This window comes from Melospiza melodia, chromosome 3 (assembly GCF_035770615.1).
Source record: "Melospiza melodia melodia isolate bMelMel2 chromosome 3, bMelMel2.pri, whole genome shotgun sequence".
In the NCBI taxonomy this organism is placed as follows: Eukaryota; Metazoa; Chordata; class Aves; order Passeriformes; family Passerellidae; genus Melospiza; species Melospiza melodia.
In genome coordinates this window covers 38,683,401-38,703,285 of record NC_086196.1, presented here as the reverse complement: position 1 = coordinate 38,703,285, position 19,885 = coordinate 38,683,401, and the positions used below count along the sequence as shown (strand labels likewise).

The following is a 19,885-nucleotide window of genomic DNA, read 5'->3' as shown; positions in this document are numbered from 1 at the left end:
ATAAACTTGGTTTAGTTCCCTTTTCTCCCAATGCAAATGTTTCTAAATGGCTTTCTGGAGTCAATCAATACACACTATATAAAGCACTATTAACTGAGATAGTTATTCCACTGGAGAGCATTTGAGTGAATTATTTTAGTAACCGGCTTGTGTTAGCTGAAAAAAAACAATTCTCTTCCTCATAAGCACAGTGCTCCTCAAAAAAAATCTCTTCATTTTCCTTTGACTTAGTTAAACCTTTCCAGTTCACACTTTTATGAAGTCTGGAAAACTTTGCTAAGTCAAATACACCTACTGAAGAGGCTGAAAAAAAAATACCATCCTGCAGACAGGCAGCATCTCTATAAGCAAATGTAGAAAACTGGATGTTCTAATCTAGCTTGCCTATTGTAAAAAATATCTCCCAGCATTCAGACTAAATTTATCTATTACAGAATACAGCAGCAGTAGTTCTGAGAGAATTTTTTTCCTTTTGGAGTTAAAAAATTTAGTCTTGACCCTTATCAACAGTAAATTCTATAACAGCTCTGACATCAGTAGTGACAGAAAAAATAATTATGATGCATTTTTTAAATTATCTTCAAAAATCTGATACTTTTTTGTTACAGTTAAAGCACACTTTAATACAGCATTAAAGAGACTTCTTTTAACAGACTAAACCTTTAAACTTACTGTGAAAGTAATATTCTGGATGGTGGATGCTAACTTGTTCCGATCTTCAAAGCTAACAAATATGTTGTACTGAGTGTAGTTCAGGTAGCCCAGGTGAGCAACAATGATTTCACTGCATTTCTGTGAACACACACAGAGAACAGAAATTAGAAGTCTTCAAATTATTCCAGAATATGCACTGTTAGTATAGGCTGGAAAATTTGCTCCTAAATGGTCTAATATTGATGATATTTATTATATATCTCACCACTCTCAGTCAGTCTAATCAAGACTTTCTTGAAAGGTACCAGAGAGAGCAGAGGAAACTGCTGAAGTGAGTCAGGTGGATCAGTGGCTGAACAATAAACTCAATTAGAAGTGCCAGCTTTTCACCTGAGCCAGTGACAGCAACTGCTTGCAGCACCAGGATGGAACCAAATAACTCTGTCACTAACTCACGCTGGTGAGATGGGCCTACCTTACACTAACTCACTTAAAAAGTTAACAGGAGAAAAGAGAAAAGCGAATTATATTGCTCTCTTGACTGTGTAATTAAATCTAATGGAGCAGTATTAATTAATTTCTGCAAATTTCATAGATATGTACATGTATCTATATAAAAAGAAAATACTTGATTTACTATATATGCTTATCATTAAAAACTTCAGCTATGTCCTTCCTAAAGGATTTGCATCTGGAGAAGCTGTTTTGAATGTCTTCAAGCTTAAAAATTTCAGTGCAAATTACATTAGAATCTCCAAATGTTTCTTCACACTGGCAAAAAATGTGGCTTTTTCAGAACACAGTTGCCAGCTGATTTCAAGCAGATTCTACAAGGTGTTGGAGAAGAATTTTTCTCTCCTCAGGAACCCCATATCAAATCTTTTGCTACAACATCCCTTTCTTCAGTGCTGCTAAACCTGTTTAGGTGACTGAACAGGACCCACTGCTTTCCTGACAAAGAGTAACTCTAACAAGAGGAGTCTGTAACAGTCAACAGACACAAGTCACAGAACTGAACAGAAAAATGATGGACAGGAAGGTGTCTTGTCAGCATTACTGCCTACGTTGCCATTACAAATAAAACTGTCCTGTAGAGTCTTTCCTGAGACATGTTTAACAGGTAAATTCTTATTTGCAAATTTGTAAATTAGCATGCACACAGATTTAAAGAAAATGCCCTGCATCAGAGTTTTGTTTAAGCAAGTGCATACTTGTGCACAAGTGAGTAACCTCGTCCGATTGTGAACTTGGTTGTTAACGTATGGTGTGCTGCCATCCTTCACCACTCCCAGCACTCTGACTGTCATGGTCACATTCTTCTTGAGGGATACTGCAATTAAAACAGCAAACATTAATCTATTGCTACTTGCAGAAATTAAACCTCAAATAGAGTTCCAAAATTGTTTAAAACATGCTATCCAAATACTACTCAGACTTACCAGCTATACATTACTGGAGTAGGGTACAGTATTTTTATACATAGGCCTGTACTGAATCTACAGATTAACAATTACTAATAAAGTATTTCTCCCATATATCCAGGGAAGCTGTATTGAAAAATCAATACCATTACAATCTACACATCTAATTCCCCCCAAAATGAAGAAGGAAATACACAGATTATCTAGATACTATTGTTTTCACAAAAATAACAAACAATTTGTCCCCTACTCCTGCTGCTTACAATTTAATCAGTGCTGTCCATCTCTTTATGAAGGGAGGGGGGTGAGGTGGAAGAAAAGCCCATCAGAGGAGAAACCCACCAACCACAGCCAGAAAGCAACAGGATCATGTGTGTGACAGATGGAATTAAAGGTACAACAGACAGGTTGCTATAGCAGTTTCCTGAGAATTAGGTCAGATTCTCACCATCGTGCTGATCCAACTCAACCACACAGGTCAGCCACAGCTGCTGGTTGTAAGTTGACAGTGGTGGCGAACTTAAATTAAATGGCTTCAGCTGTAAGAAACCCCACAAGGTTAGCACAGCCTTTACACTGCTACATGACATATCTGTAGTTACAATAATGAAAGGCATGATAATTATGTTTGTGACAATGTTTTTGAGAAGAGATTTGTATGTGCTCCTCTGTGGACAGCGTGATAAGCATCTCACATAGAAGTCTTCCACAGAAGTAGCTTAAACAGCACACATATTTTGCAAAGCACTGAAGTAAGGAAAGGTACAACTACCTAAACCGCATAAAAGCAGCAGCAATAAAACAGAGAAGTTCAGATGTGAAAACCAAAATCCTGAGGCCTAGCTTGAATTTAAGAAATAATGTTTAGAATTTTACATCAAAAGCCAGATTTGTGGGCCTTATCTGCTACACAGTTTTAAACTTTTTAAACTATAATTACAAAAAAGTCCTATTTTGCACTAGGTTTTCTAAAAATTCCCCATTGAGTTCAAAAGAATCAAAGGTGTCATTAACAGATAAAACCTACATGCAGGAAAGACTTCTCTAATGTGAAACCAAGATGGGCTTCCCACCCACAGTACCGTATCAATCCAAACACATATAGGTGACTGGGAGGTAAAAAAAAAAAAAAAAAAAAAAAAAAAAGCAGGGTCCCAGTGTATTTAAAGGAAATGCACTTAAAAAAAAAACACAAAAAACCTTTTTAGCCCTTTCATAAAAAATACTTTAGACATCAGGTTGACAATGAAGAGTCAGACAAACAAAAATGCAAGAACTGAGAATCAAAATACAAAAGCACTTAAGAATGTTCCTCTTAGGAAGCCAGATCCCATGTCTTGGTCACATGATAGCTAACAATTAACAAGAAATATTTCTTTACAGATGATAGAAAGGGAAATCACAAGAGAGATAGCATTAGTTGCCACTGAGTGCATCGTTTTTCAATGCATGTTCTCAATTTCTATTTCTGAACCCCTACAAGAATCTCCAACATTAATTCACCAGAGGAAAACTCACATGCTTCTTTATCAGAAACTGCTGTGCAGAAACACCCTAGAAATCTCTATCTGACCTGCTCCCAGCAGTAAGAGACCAGAAATTGCTGCTGCCTATTCATGAAGTAACACAGTGGTAGTACAATATTGCACGATCAGCTTCAAACTGGAAAGCACCACTAAGACATTCTGCAGTAAAAGTTTAAATATTTAAAATGACTCGGGGGGAAGGAGAGAAATGTTTAACATCACTAACATCAAATAAAGCCACTCATATAATCCAACAATATTTAGTAACTCTTACCTTTAGGCTGTTATTTAAGTCAGTTCTTGCTACAGAAGTTTCAATTACATTAGGACCTACACAATATATAAGAAGGAAGAAAGAAAATAATATTGAAGTATACATACAAGCGATGATGTAAATATAGGTTTTCAAAAGACTGTACAAAATACCTTCTGCAAAGAAGGTAAATGGTATTCCACTTTTCAGATAAAGGGTAAAGCACTCAGATATCTCAATATAATTTATAAATTTGACCTACATATTCCTTTAAGCATCTCTGCCATGGTATTTCTACACATCATTAAATAAAGTAAATTATAAGTCAAGAACTCCACGACAAAAGCCCTGAATGTGTACTCTAAACTACTACAATTTTAGTAGTAGTTTTTTATTCATATATATCTCTATCTTTATCTATCTATATATGTATATATATCTCCCAGGATTTTATAGGAATGCAGTCATGAAAGCACTCAGCTACAGAACCCCCTTGTTTAATCATCTGAGGCTGCTGAGGGCCATGTCCAGTTAAGTCTTTAACATCTTTAAGGACAGAGACTCCCACAACCTGTCTGCGAAACCTGTTCCAGTTTTTAACTACCACTACAGTAGGAAAAATGTCCTAAGATCTAACTGGAATTTCTTCTGCTCCAGCTTATGCTGCACCTCTGAGAAAAGCCTCATCTTCTTTGTAACCCCTGATAAAGTGGTTCCAGACAGTGGTACAATTTCCCTTTAGGCATGTAAGAGCACGGAGTACTGAGGACAAGAGGAATGCACATGTGTTTGTGTTTTTACGTACACAAAACACACAAGGACTAAACCAGGAAAGTGACAGGGAAGAGCAGGAAAACATCTGTGTCTACACAGCAGGCTGTGAACACACAGAGAAGATGTATGGCAGGTAGGGACATGAGCAAGACATACACACCTGCACTTGGGCTAGGAAGATCCTTCTGTCCAAATGGTCTCTCCCTGTATATATTTAGTCTGGCAATTTAATGGATTTTTTTAACCCTCAAAATATGCTCTTTCAATTGCAAGCTCAGTACTAAAAAATTAGGCAAGAAAAGCAGTTTCTCACACAGACCAAACATTTCAAAGTTACTACAAAGAAAGAATGGAAAAGAAGGAAGTTTATAAATGAGCAGCACAGGGTCACTGTCCAAGATGGATTAGCTGTCATGACAGCTCTAAACATGCAGCACTGCTTGGGCTCCTACAACCACTCTAATAACAATATTAACCATCTTACAGACTTAAAAGAAAAAAATTAAGAATTTCAGCCATCACAGCTAGACTTTCATATAAGAATTGCAGTGCAACATCACTAACAGCCACTCACTATAAAGTCAGTTCAGCATCATTGAACTTTTCAGCTCTCGAGTACATATAAACCAGATTTTTGAAAGGCATTTTTTGTTTTAAAAAGCAAAACTGAGTTTCAGTAGGTACTCACCATTGGTAAGTCATCATATATCAGTAATTAGGTCTTGACAAAACAACTAGAAATAGCCTTTTTAAGAGTTTTTATTTTCTTAATTGGAAGATACGAACCAATGTTGGCACAGAGAAATCACAGTTTTTAAGAACAGCAACCAAACAAATAATGAAGCTCTAGTGCTATAACTGCTTGTTCTCTAGCAAGTGATAAATAAAAGCTTTTGAAACAAAATTATGCTGTGGCTGTGTTACTTACAAATGGAGACTAATTTAAATACTTACTGTTTTTCTTTTACTCTTGCTCGCTTAACATAATAACAGAAAAAGGCAAAGAACTACCCTGAGTTGATGAACTGCACAGCTACCAAAATGAGTTCTGCACCTTGGATTTTCTCTGAACTTGTCTCACCCCAAAGATAACACAGACCCATTGTGAAAAGAGAAAGAAAGTGAGTGCAACTTGGAAAAAAGTCCAAACAAGTCTGTGTCTGCTTTGGGTTACAGGAACTGTAAGAGCAGCATCCATCTCCAATCAAACTGATTTCTCAGATGAAAATCGAGAGTTCTGCCAGGCTTCCCAAACTGCAGGTACAGATGTTGGGTGTGGGCAATGGCACATTTAAGCAGCACAGAAAATACAGATGCATCTCCCACACTTTCATTTACTTAGTGGGTTTGGTGAGCTTTTCTCAGATTGTACTCTCTAACGAGGGAGCATTCTCTCGTTAGGGCCCCTCCCTCTACTCACAGGAAGCAAGCAGCTGTCAACAAAAGCTGTGAGGAATATCACAGTAATTGTTCAGTGGATCTCCTCCCAAGGTAAACAGCATTCTTTTAAAAACATTTCAGTTATAATAACGAACACTGTTAGCCAAACTGTCCAGCAAACCAGTCTCACAAGGACAAGAATCCCACAGCCATGCCAGCTCCTGAAGGGGATCACAGGCAAGGCCTGGGACCACAGCATGGGACAGATGACCAAGTGCTGCTTACAGCAGCCAAGTCCCCTGGGCCAAAGGTGACCACACCACCAGATTTCTCTGCATGCAGACACAGTACACCAGCACAGCTCCCTCTCAGGTTCTGCTACGGATCAAGAACAAAACACTCAGTTTTCTCTTCCAGGAGCATTGCCTAGTCTTACATAAAACAATTTTCTTTCATTTCTTGCAGCCTGGCAGTATAAGTACACAACTATAAATATTGTTCAATTATAAAGCCAAATAGCCCAATTACACTAAATTAAATAATTCTGGTTTTCTCCCCTTTATCATAACATGCATTTTTGCAAATGTGTTGATGCAGTATTTTAGTGGCCAAATAATGCTCTTCAGCACCCTTCAGCAAGTCACAGGAATATCAGTGGTTAACCTTTATGAACTGAAATCCAGTTTAGACCTTTGGCTACTATAATAAATCAAACAGCAAGAAAGAACATTTTATTTCTCAGACAGATTTTATTATTGAAGGCTATTATGAAAAATGTACTGCCTACAAGGCACAGATGGGCATAAAAAGCCCAAACAGCTGCCTCCAATTAACCCACCCTTCTTTCCAAGTCAGGCAGGGCTGGATGGCTCCGAGGCCTAGGAGCCCTTCTCACTCTAAAGGAGGTGAAGGACAGGGCAGAGCAGAGACAAACCCAACAGGCCAAAAAGTGTCAGAGAGGGACACAATGGACATGCTGAGTGATGTGGAAGTCAGCAGTAAAGCAGAGGAAGATGGTAGCAAGCTAAAGTAATTCTTATATAGGGGTGGGTTGCTTGATGAGCACCAGTCACTCTCCTTCTCCCTGTCACTTCTGTACTGATAAAGCTCTTCTGACAGAAGAGTATCAGTACATTTAACACTGCTAGGCGAGCACACTGACTTATTTTTTAAGTATGTTTTAGCCCTGGAAAAGCCCTCTGGCATGAAATAAAGAAGGGTCCCATGCTTTTCAACTCCCTAGTGACGCTGCATCTTTGTTGACCAGACTAGCACAAATCTCTCTGATCTCCAGGATGACTACCCAGGCTTTATGTGCTTAAGCCTCCCAGGTCATGTCAGGACTCTCACAAAGATCTCTGAAACCAGAGATCTAAGCTCATATACATTTGACAAGTGAAGTTCATATTTTTACACTAAAATATTTTGTATTTATATGGCATCTATCACCCAAGCATTTAGAAGGCTTTACAAACAGTTATGAGTTTCCTCACAGGAAATCAAGTATTAGCACTATTGTCTTACATATAGAAATACAAAGGAAAACAATTAATGTAGCAGTCTGCTGAAAAATTATGTTGCAGTGAATCTGCTTGTTTCCTTTTATTGTCTCTCCCCTGCAAAGCAGTTGCAAATACCAAGTCTTTGTAGGCACTACTTCTATGAAAAGTGAGATAGAAGAAAAACTTCCCTGTCTCTGTCAAGACAAAGGCTTCCTCAGACATCTCAGGAGCAGTAAGCTCATTAGCATTTAAATACATCTGTAAATACCAACAGGTTTAGACAAAGTATATGAGAACTGTAATCTTTTAAAAAGAGAACATCCTTACCTGCTATTCCTATGAAGACTGTCAGACCAAAACAAATAAAGAATACTACAAAGACCAGAACAAAATGCCTTTTGGACAGCGTATACAATCGCATCGGGGCCAGCCTACAGGAAGCAAAAGAAACCACAGAATTAGTGTCTGTCATATTTCTAAAGGGACAGAAAATAAACCCCATTCATTCTTCAACAAAGAAAATTAAACCAAACACTGAGGTAACATGTAACACTAACAAAAAATATATTAATGCTGCTTCACAGAGCAAAGATAACAGGAATTATTAAACACATGTATGTATGCACACATCTGTGCTCCAAAATGTATGAATTTTTTCTATTGTCCTAAAACTTGAGCAACAGAAAGCCTTTCTTAAAGGGAGAAAAGGCTGTTTGTGTTATTTCATACATTAATAACTTAAACATCCAAGACCCTACGTCTCCTGCAATGAGAGCTCAATCTAAAGGGACAGACATCACTGACAACTCAGTTACCTGCACAGGATCTTGATGAGCTGTCTATACCCTATAAATATATTTCAACCTAGCAGAATCATCCCTAACAAGGAGCAGGGCAGAACTCCAGATCTGCTCGATCTGCATGCTCAGACTTTGAACTCTTGTCTGAGCTCCACCAAAGCTTGGGAAATAAAAACCTGAACTCAGGTTTGCAATTGGACACCTAAATACAAATACACATACAAGCAATGACATCTCCTGCACTATGCGTTGGTGGTTATCATTAGGGTAAAGACAAAACGGGGGCAGGGGTGTGGTGTGCATTGAAAATACCAACTGCATTCCCTGGAAAACAGTGCTGTTAGCCTAAGGGAAATATGAATAAATAACTAATCTTACATAAGGTGGACAAATCCACCATGTTTCAAAATACAGCAAACATTTCCTCTTGGGTTACACCAGAACTGAGCCACCACATACCTGACTTTCCACTGCTGTTCCAGGAATCATAGGAATCTGTACAGTTTACATGGGAAAGCTGCAGGACTGGGGGGGCTGATGGCGGGGTGGTGGTGTTTTTCAATACATTTGGAGGAGCACCATCATGGAAAGAAATGAAACTTTAAGACTTTAATGACAGCACTCCCCTTTAGCTTGCAATAAAACTTCTTTCTTCTTTTCACCAGCTGAATGGTGCTCTTACTGGTTCACCACATTAACAAAGAATTGCAGAAGAGGTGGTGAAATCCTCCCCATAAGCCCAGCCTGAACTCTAGGACCAGGTACCATGAGCTGCATGCATGGCAGCCCTTAATGCAAGGCAAACAATTCACTTTAAACCACTACAAAGATTTAATAACAACAACCTCTGCTTTCTTTGAGAATCACTGCATTTTCCCCAAATGAAGCACTACCAAAACCAATTTGCATTATTTCTTTACTGTAGTTTGAGAGATTCAAATCTTAATTTATTAACACAGAAAGGAGGTGGGAAAGGGAGGAAAACTCCACAGAAGTAATGAGAACTGCAAGCAAGAAGCTGCAAATGTTACGAGCCTGCACAAACTGGCTGCGCAGGACTCCAGGCACAGCACCTGCAAAACACTTGCCACACACCTTTACACACAGCAGAAACTCTGCATCAGTCTAGAGGTCAGAAGAGCTGACTGTACAGCCAAAAAAGGCAAACCATACGTGAAACAACCAAGTAATTACCATAAAAGTAATATCAGATCAGCACACAGAAGCCTCATAGACAAATAGGGTTTTAAGTTGACTTTTAAAACCACAAATAGAGGCATTTCAAAGCAGAACTTGTCTGCACGACTTTTGCAGGGATGCAACTGCAGTATTTTTATTACATCAACGTCTTAAAACCTCAGCCTTCATGCACTTAAACCATGTTAAAGCTCTTAAATCTGTAATAGTTCTAAAACAACTAATTAAAGTGCATTTTTCCATCAGCTCCAGGGGCTCCCTCAGTTCCACAGATGACCTGGTGTTCCCAAGTACACCAATTATGGGGTATTATCTTGAGATACCAAAGTATTAATCTTAGCAAGAAAATCCCTGGCATATAAAAACAGTACATAAAATGTGGACATGCCTAAATTAACTGTAAGAGTTCAAGTGGATACCAAATGCTTCATGGCAGAGCACACACTGAGGATCTCTCAGCACAGGAAAGTCCATGGCTTGAGCACAGCTGACAGCTGGAAGGGTATCATGTTTGCAGTTATGCATAACACACACTTGTGCTGTCTGAACAGCTCACATCTGGGCATCCACTTGACAGCTACAGGCTGATGCAGGATACTTCTGACTTGCTGTGCATGTTCCTGGTTCTTTTCAGAACTTCCCTAATTTCAAAGTTTTTGCATTGCAGACATTTCAAAATGCATGATGTAGACATGAGAAGCAGCTCCCTCCCCACACTCCTTACAGGAAAGCCACCAGTTCCTCACCCAGGCAAGAGTGTTACAACCACTGGCAATTAGCACCTTGGTTTACACAGAAGCCAGAGGAGATGTGAGCTTTTGAAGAACACGTTCCAGACATTGGCTCGTTCTTTATTCCAGCTGCTCTCCTGATGGTGAACACCTAGTAGCTGGAATGGGTAGGTGTACACCTACCTCCCCAGCCAAGAGTGAAGACAGAGAGCAGGGACACACCCCGTGTTTTCCTTTCACTCACACCTGTACTCCTCAAGTCTCATTTAAGCCCCTGACCGAATGTGCTGCTTTAGAGGTCAGCAAGGCAACGTGGACACTTTTAGTCATAGCAAATGTAAGAACTCAGCCAAACCTTAACTGCATTTCTCATGAGGGCAAGCCACAATTTACAGCATTCCTATCAGGTGATGCACGCTCCATTGCCCCTTGCTGCAGCTGCAGAACTTCCTTGTGCAGATTTAAGTGCCTCCTTGCACCTACCACCAGCTGACACACAAAGCAGGTCAAATCACCTTCCCCTGAGTTCACTGTTTAACACCTGCCTTTTGGAAAGAGATTACATAAAGTTTATGAACATACCTAAGTGCAAGTTGGTGATGCCCCACTGAGAGCCTCTATCTTACATTTGAAATGCCCAAGAAAGAAATGAAATGTTGGAAACACATTTATAGGAAAATCAAAAGAGACTACTCCCTCTGGATGCACCTGTTCAAACAAGTAAGGAACTGTGCTTTGCTTTACCAAGCCAAGTGGAAGATACTTTAATCAGTCCAACCACAGCAGTCCAAAGCTCAAGACTAGGCATCCAACTGTCTGCAGGTCTTTCAGGCAGCTTTTACCACCTACACTCAGCTTTACCCTAATTCAGAGTGGTTTATAATTAACTTATGTCTGAAACTGACTGCAAAGGAGGAGAAAACACTGAGATACAAACAGAGAAATTGTATACTCACATGTCTCAAATAGCAGTCAGTAAAACTAAACTGCTCTAGTGCAGCCTGTGAGAGTTAACTTTGGAAACACACACTCAAAAGTACTGCAATCTTTCAGGAGCCATTCATATGTGAGATGTAAAGGAGGGTTACATCTTGCTTTTGGAGTAAAGACTAAAGTCTCCAAAGGGTCAGCAAAATGTTCCTCAGGACATTCCTCACCTTCAAATCATTTCTCATGACTGCACAACAAAGTCTTTCATGACGACCATCATGAGAAACAGAGCCTGTTATATAGCAGTTTTCGCTAAAGACTGACTTTAAAGAAGGGAAAGCTGTGGTGAAACTGAGATTAAGCAGTATGTAGGCACAGAGTTGATACTAAAATCAGAAATAGCTTGCTTTTATGCACAGCAGCTTTTCTAGCCTCAACATCTCTGCCTCCAAATGCTCTTCTCTATTTTAGGCTCTCTCCCAAATAGAACCATCAAACCCACTTTGATTTGAATAATTATATATTCTACCTACGTTGACAGTAGGCTATCCATACACCCTGCACTTGCTCATGGTTTAAATACATTGCCAGCTTTGGTGTCCCTCAGAAGACCTTGAATTTCTTCTTGCAAATGTATTCCACAAGGGTTAATAGCTAATAAGGCAGCACATGAATAGACAAAAAGAGGCATAAAATTAGCATTGTCAGTACTACATAGAACATCTACATGGCAACTGACAGATAAACATGGCTACGCTTTACCTTTGTATGTGTGCACAGGGTGGGTTTGGCTTTTTTGTTTTTTTAGTTGTTGTCCGTTGTATTCATTTAAGTCTGAATAATTAATCACAGCTATAGCTCTTGGTCATGCATTTCATGGTCCATGCCAAGAAATATCCGGGAAAACAAGTTTTTTTCTTTTTCTTTTAACAAGCAATCTGAGAGTGAAGATAGCGGGGTTGAGGGGAGGTTTTATTCGCCATGTACAAGGCAAACTCACAGCGTTCACCTAAAGAAAAGGACAGTCACCCTCGGGGCTCTGAGCGGTGAACCACAACCTCAAAAACATTCATTTAACCCTCGGCGAGCTGATTTCCCTAGCGAGGATAACCTGTATAAACCGAATTACACTCAGGCCGCCCAAAGAGACTGAGGGCTCTCCCTCCCTGGAGATACCCGAGACCCGTCAGGACACAATCCCGTGCCGCGTGCTCCAGGACGGACCCTGCCGGAGCAGGCGGGCTGGACCACACGCTCAATGACCGCGGTGCCTTCCGAGCCCGCCCGTTCTGTGATTCCGTCAATGACAACACTCCGCTCCTCCCTCACAGAGCGCGGTTTGTTCTCCCGGACCGGGACCCGGGCGAACCGGCGCCCCTCAGGCTCGCGCGCCCCCCGCGCCCCCCGCCCCCACTCACGGCTCCATGGCGGCGCCGCGCGCGCGCTGCCGGCACCTCCTCCGCGCGCCACCGCCGCCGCCGTGGCACAGCCGGCGCCGCGCGACGCCTTCCGCGTGCGTCACCGCGCGGCCGCCACGCGGCCCCCACACGTCACGGGCCCCGCCGCGCCCCGGCCGCGGGGGAACAGAGGAGGGGGGGCGGGGGAGCTACGGCGAGCCTGAGGGGACACGGGCCCGCGCTCCGCCGGGGCGGCGGGAGAGAGACCGGGAGAGACCCGGTGTGGGAGAGGGAGAGCGGGAGAGATCCCTCGGGAGAGACCCCTCGGCAGGGAGTGCGATAGGGCGCCAGCTTATCTTTGGTGAGCCGGCTTGCAGTGCCGGCACACGGCTGGTCCTGGCCTGCGGGTTCAAAATGACAGTAACACAGAATAAGAGAACCAACTAGGTTGGAAAAGGATCCGCAAGATCAGCGAGTGCAGCCTATGACCTAACACCACCGTGTCTGCTACACCATGGCACGGAATGCCACGTCAGTCTTTTCTTAAACACCTTTAAAGATGGTGACTTCACCATCTCCCTGGACAGCCCGTTCCAATGCCTACTCACCCTTTCTGTGAAAATATTCCCCCTAATGTCCAAGCTGAACCTCCTCAGGTGCAGCGTGAAGCCATTTCCTCTTGTCCTGTGTCTGGTTCCTTGGAAAAGAGACCAACCCTCACCGGGCTGTAGAGAACTATGAGGTCTCCCTGAGCCTCCTTTTCTGTAGACTAAACACTCCCAGTTCCCTCAGCTGCTCCTCACAGGACTTGTGCTCCAGACCCTTCCCCAGCTCCGTTGCCCTTCTATGGACACGCTCCAGCCCCTCAGTGTCCTCCCTGCAGTGATGGGCCCAGAACTGATCATGGGATTTAAGGCACAGCCTCACCGATGCTGAGTACAGGGGGACAATCCCTGCCCTGCTCCTGCTGGCCACACCATTGCTGATCCAGGCCAGGATGCCATCGGCCTTCTTGGCCACCTGGGCACAGCTGGCTCATGTTCAGCTGCTGACCAGCATCCACAGGTCCTTTTCTGCCAGGGCACTTCCCAGCCACTCTTCCTCAGCCTGTAGCCCTGCCTGGGGTTGTGACCAAAGCGTAGAGCCCAGAGTTTGGTCTAGTTGAACCTCATACTGTTGGTTATGGGCCAAACATGTCATTGTGTCAGGATAAAAGCAGTATTTTCCACATTTCTAGTGTGTTTTATCAGTTTGTGCTGTAGTAGTAGCAACCCCCGGTAGCAGAGGGAAATTTAACCGTATAAACAGAAAATACTTGGGACACAGAAGTGGTTCTGAATCCAGTCTAAACCTGTCAATTTTAGGCAAAAGGCCCAGTGTGACGTATCCATGCTGAACACTCACATGTTCAGTGCCCACCTGGGTCATAACCAATTTGTTTACCAGCTCTTTCAGTGGAATTAAAATGCTGTCACTGCAGTCATCTGCACGAAGCTTTGTGGTATTCAAGGGATGTGATTGATGTGTCGTGTTTGCAGAGAATTCAGTCAGCTCATGAGCAAGAGAAATTAAATCCTAGGAGTAAGCGACTACTTTAAACACACTATGTAATAAAAATCTCTAGTTCACACCCAACAGTGTTCTGTTCTTGCACAATGTTAAGATAAAGTTGGATTTCTGTTCTGAATTTCTGTTAAATGTCCTAAGACTAGTCAACAAAGATTGTCAGCCTGGGTAGTGATGGCAAAGAGTAGGAAGGTGTAAGGGTTAGCCAAACTATGTTTTGTACTAATTTTTCATAACTCTAACATCTGCTCGTAGAAAGTCAGCACCGCAGTTACTAAAACATGTGGGAATACCTTATGTGTAGTCTTGAATGAAATTCAGAGTAACTACCTGGCTTTGGTGTTTGTCATATACAGAAGGCAGAACCACTTTGGATTGACCCCCAAAGAAATGCTTGGATAGATCAGTCAACAAATAATTTAAAAATTATCTCTTCAACGGTTAAATAATTTCATTAAAAGCTTACTTAGATGAGTCCAAATGCAATGGTCTTATTGCATTTCCTTTTTAAAAGTACGTAGGATTAATAATATTATTAATTTTATTCCATTACTCTAGGGGCAGTTATGTCATTACTTGTGACCTGTAGGACCCAATATACCACTCTTGTGTAACACCACTGAAGCTAAAAACATGCTGGGAATTAATTTAGTCATTGATACTGGTATTTATCCCATCAGTGATGGGATACATTTACAGCACTGATGATCACTTGGCAATCTCATAAAGACAGCTGCCTTGAGAAATACATAGTACCAATTAGTGAAGAAAAGGTGTTCACGCATTTTAAATCAACAAGAGTTTAAACTGTAGACAGGAATTAACTGGGGGAAAGAATATAAAGCTTTGAGTAATCAGGACAACTTAACAAAGTGTATCTGCTCGGAACAAGTTATCATCACTGCCAAGCCACAATTGGCCATTAGGTCATGGATGACTATGACATGCATTGTGCTGCTTTCAGCACACTTCAGGCTTCTCCAACAAGTTCTCCCCAGCCAGAAGATGATGGAGCGGTGCTTACAGCATCTGTGACCATTCCCAGTGTTCTGGGAAGCGTGGTTATGGAGTTATGACTCTCTGCAGTTACACGTCTATTTATGTGCTCACCACTGAGCTGTTCCAAGGACTGCTCCAATCCCTCTGGCACTCAGGTGTCTCACTAACCTCAGTTTATTATCCTCAAACCAAAACTATATTATTCTCATTGAGTAGGTAGGAAAACTTGAAGCACAGAGAGTCTGAGCCTTGCCAAAAGTCACTTGGAGAACTGTGTGGGTGGCAGAGCTTGTAATCCAGCTCACTTCAAATAGCCATGGGATCACATTTCTCTTTGCTCTCTACCAACCTTCGAAGGATTGTGAATACACTGTAAACATATACATTTCATGCTATTTTTTGTAAAAATTTTGGCACTGAGTTCACAACCTAAACACTTGGTGGGAAGGCACTGTGAAACTCCTCTTTCTTCACAGTCAGTCAGTCTCTTCTTCTTCCAAGAAGATGCCACTGAGTGCCTTGTCTGACCTGCTCTGGGATGAAATAGTGCAAGCAGCTGCTGTCTGCCTCATTGGTTGTAGGAGCTGGACAGTGTGTGATGGATGAATGAGGCTTGCAAGAGAAGCAGACTGAGCTGTCAACAGGAGGCTGAATGCTCACTCAGCTGGGATTCTACTTAAACTGAACACCTCAGCACTAAAGCTGTACTTTCATGGCCAGTTTACACTTCCATGGCTCACAGCTACAGAGTCACAGCTCCAGTGACAACAGGTGAAATCCAGCCTCTCTAGCTGGAGCTCTTTCAATTTTGCCAACACTCATGTTAGTGCAGTGCACTGATGAATCAAATAATGGAAATCATCTGAGTTAAAGGTCACTTAGGAATCAGTTGCTCACTCAGTGTGCAGATAAAGGATTAATTGTAGGCAGATAAGGAAAGAGCAGAAATGTGTGACCAGGGAAATGAGAGCTACGATGGCTTTTTCCAGCCACAGAGCCAGCTTATGGCAGCTTGAAGCAATCATAAAGCTACAGTGTTAGTCTCATCCTCCTCTCTGTTTCAAGCCTTCTGGCCCTAGCTATATACTTCCCATTGAGGTTTTTCAGGTTCTTCCAATTGCCAGGACCCTGAAAGAACAAGAGAAGGGTACCAGCTGTGGCTGAAAGCAGCCTGAAGATCCTGCCTGGGTCAAGGCTGAAGGCAGCATGAACCTTCCAGGAATTAGACTGGGTCTTGTTGACCCCACGGCTTCTCACAGACTTGCACTTTAGCCCTAATAGAAGATGCATATTGGTGTGAAGAAATGTATATTTTATCACAACAGCCTTCTCTGGCAATTTGAGGTTTCTCCTCAGAAGCACACAGGTACCAGTTCTCTAAGGAAAAATGAACAGCTTCTCTTTATTGCTGAGTCAAATGATGTGGTATTCTCAGGTCTTTTTGCCAAAGGAGCAGAACCACAGTCAGTGAAATTTTCCCATATGGTTTGAAGATTGTCTGTGTAACATCAAGCATTAATTAAAGCTGCAAGTTAAAAAATACTTTTCGTGATGTCCTATGTATAGTATTTTCCTTTTGATGTACAAAATGTCATATTACTACATTATAGGAGTTTAAAGTTTATCCCTCGTGTAAAGCAGGGCAGATTGAAGGACATTTATCTCAGTCTCAGTATTATTATTACATTCAGCATCAACACTGTGCTTCCCTGTATAAGCTGATTGGCCAGTGGGACATGTTCATTAACCTAGAAATTGATTTTTCAGGAATGCCATGTTGCAGTTATGCAACTCTGATGTCAGACCACAATTTGGACACCCTCCTGCTCTTCAATTCTTCAAAATGTTTCCAGCAAGCTGGACTCTTCGACACCAGCTAGGTGATAGAGTTATGAAATTCCCACTGAAAAATATCTGTCAGCTGACTGGGAAGCCTGGTATCTTCTGGTAAGCTTTGGTATCTCACTGCTAGCACGTCAAAGAGATAAAAATGTGTTTTAGTAAAATTGGTACTAAGCTGTTTTCAAAGTCTACTCAAAATGCCTTAGAGAAGCAGGGGAGTTGCCACTTGAGAAGTAAAGTCTCCACGTTACATCCCAGAGTGTGCTCATTTATAACCTGACCAAACGTCCTGAGTAAAACAAAGAGGGACAAGAGGATCAAAAATCTAATTCTCCTTCCTGTAAGTGGGAGTTGCCTGTAAGAAGATTGTGTGGTAGCATCAAGGAACCCTCCTTCACACCAGGAATCTAAAAAGCAAGGTGCCATTGCTACATCCACCCACGGTGCTGAGGGGAAGCACTCACCAGAACAGCAGGTATGCAGTGGCAGTAACTCACTTTACACCAGGTCACTTAGGTTAAGATCTTGGGAATGCAGGGAATTACTAGCATGACTTGTAAGTCAGGAAGTATTATTTCCATGCTAAGAGTCCAGTATAACTCCATTTCATTCTAGATGACCTGCAGCTGATACCTCTTGGGGTATTGTCACTGAGGAAAGAGCAGTGTAGCACTAACTCTGCAAGCTCATTTGATTCACTGAGGTAGCAACTTTTCTTTTCAATGCAGAAAGTCCCGCCATACACTCTTAAGTCATAAAAATGAATTAATAATAGTTTATCTTGGAGAGCTCAGGATTCTTCTAGAAATAAAGCTGAACAAATGCCTCTCCCAGGACCTCTTATTTGTTAATTCAACAAGTTAATGCCTCCTGTCTTTCTCCATTCTAGTGCCAAAATTCCTCATTGTGCTGCCAGATGCACAGAGGTACATACATTGCCATCACTCCTTATCACCTCCCATGGCTTCTTACACCACACTCAAGTGTAAGGAACCACTGTTTTGCCAGGAAAGACCATAGTTTTACTAGATTCTGCCAAGCTGTCAGTGTTTCCAAGCTCTGTGACTCTGTAGTCTTTGATGTTGTGAATAATGAGACAAACTCAATCTAATGGACCACCTGCCCCTTCGCTGGGAAGAACCACATTCTGAAGTCAAACGACTTAAGCAGAACAGCTGGAGTGCTGTGCAGAAGCAGACTGCCCAGATGCACAGTAAAATAGAGCTGAAAGAGACCTTACAAGGTACCTCCTCCTTCCCTCTGTCTTAGGACAGCATCTGCCGGATCTAAGACTTTCCTGGGATGTATTTGTCAAAAGTTTTTAAAACCCTCCAATGATGGAGATGCTGGAGTCTCTCTGGATAATCCTTTCTTGTAGTGTTTTGCCATCCTTCCCATTCAGATTTTTTTTCTTGATGTCTAACAAGAACTTTTATTGCCTCAGTGAATATTACTCTGTACTGTTTTGTCCAAGATGAACATGAAGTTTCTCTTTACAGAAATTCCTATTCCTCCAACTTCAATGTTTGCTGTTTTAGGGGAGTAATCTCAAATTTTCCTCAAAGCTATGCTTTCAAGACTTTTGATTATCCAGATCCCTGTCTTATCCTCTCTTCCACTGACAGGCCCTTGAAGTGTGGTGTTCAGAATTGGACATAGCTTGCACTAAGGTCTGGAGTGTTGACTAAAGTAGGTGGTGTAACTCTCACATCTTATGCTTCCGCTGTACATTTACCTTCTTCATGTGTGCAAGACAACGTCATTGTTGAAAGAGGCTATTTTATAAAAGATTACAATTTCTATACCCTTTTAAGACAAAAATGTCATATAACTCTTCCCCAGCTTGTATTTGTGTAGCTGAACAGCCTCCATTCTCTGCATAGTTCCTGGCACCTGTTTCCCCTGATGTTCATTGGACTTTTTCAGAAACTTCCTTCAATTCAAAAATTCCTTTCATTTATAACCGAGGTGCCCAATACCCTTGGAGCCCGTCCTAGCCTTGTGTAATCTCAAACCATCCATCTCTCCAGCCATCACTGGCCAGTCACAGAAACAGCAGATATGGCAAGGCTCTGAAGAAATGTGGGTGTAGCCCAGGCAGTGTATCTGTCCCTTCTGACCTCAACCTTTGCCAACCACTCTCATTTTCCTAATCTATTCTTACCCCGTTCCAGGATTGTTTCGCGGCTGCCTCTAGAACACATCCTCGCTTGCTACGGCAGTGGAAAAGCGGTAGCATGGAGGGACGCAGATGGAAATTGCCTGTGTATGGCTGTTAACAGGTGAGGGCAGGAAGAGGGGCGTGGGGCTGTCCGATCGGGGGGGGCTCTGCCAGAGCACATCTCCCGGGCGGAGCAGCGGGGCCGCCGGGCTGCGGGATGGATGCGGGCGCTCGCCCGGAGCAGCCCCGGGGCCGGGCGGCCGCTCCCGGGGGCTCAGCCGGGGGGTCCCCGTGTGATGCCCGGCACCCACCCCCGCTCGCCCCCGCTCGGCCCCGATGCCGGCGGAGCCGCGCCCGCAGTACCGGTAGTAGCGATCATCCTTGTAGGGCGTCAGGTCCTCCTGGATCTCCCGGTACGTCTCCCGCACCCGCCGGCAGAAGCGCTTGACCTCGCCGCACAGCGGGCTCCCGAAGGCGGTGAAATCCGCCTCCATGCCGCCGCCTCAGGCCCCGCGCTCCGCCATGGAGCCCCGCCGGAGCCCGCCCGGCGCTGCGCGGCGGGGGCGGCGCTGGAGCCGCAGCGGCGGCGGCGGATCGGGGGGGAGCGGATGCGGGAGCGGGGGATGCAGGGAAGGGGGATGCAGGGAAGGGGCCGAATGCAGGGGCCTCCGATGCAGGGAGGAAGGATGCAGGAATGGGGATGCAGCAGCAGCAGCAGCAGGGGATGCAGGGGCGGAGGATGCAGGGCGGGC

At 42.9% G+C, this 19,885-nt stretch overlaps 1 protein-coding gene across 3 annotated transcripts in view; it reads right to left on the bottom strand.

Moving 5' to 3' along the window:
- Nucleotides 1-19,663, bottom strand: part of TMEM181 (transmembrane protein 181) — a 33,840-nt gene extending 14,177 nt beyond the window's left edge. The window contains exons 1-6 of one of the 3 annotated variants that reach the window (XM_063151371.1): nt 19,497-19,663; nt 7,838-7,941; nt 3,876-3,931; nt 2,524-2,614; nt 1,866-1,984; nt 673-792 (exon numbers count right to left, since the gene is read on the bottom strand). In XM_063151371.1, the coding sequence (XP_063007441.1) occupies nt 673-792; nt 1,866-1,984; nt 2,524-2,614; nt 3,876-3,931; nt 7,838-7,941; nt 19,497-19,627 (621 nt within the window). In that variant the 5' untranslated portion in view covers nt 19,628-19,663. Of the gene's footprint in view, nt 1-672; nt 793-1,865; nt 1,985-2,523; nt 2,615-3,875; nt 3,932-7,837; nt 7,942-11,930; nt 12,349-12,586; nt 12,631-19,496 lie in introns of those variants that run through there. The other 2 variants (XM_063151372.1, XM_063151373.1) reach the window with 2 other exon arrangements.
- Nucleotides 19,664-19,885: the final 222 nt, after the last annotated feature.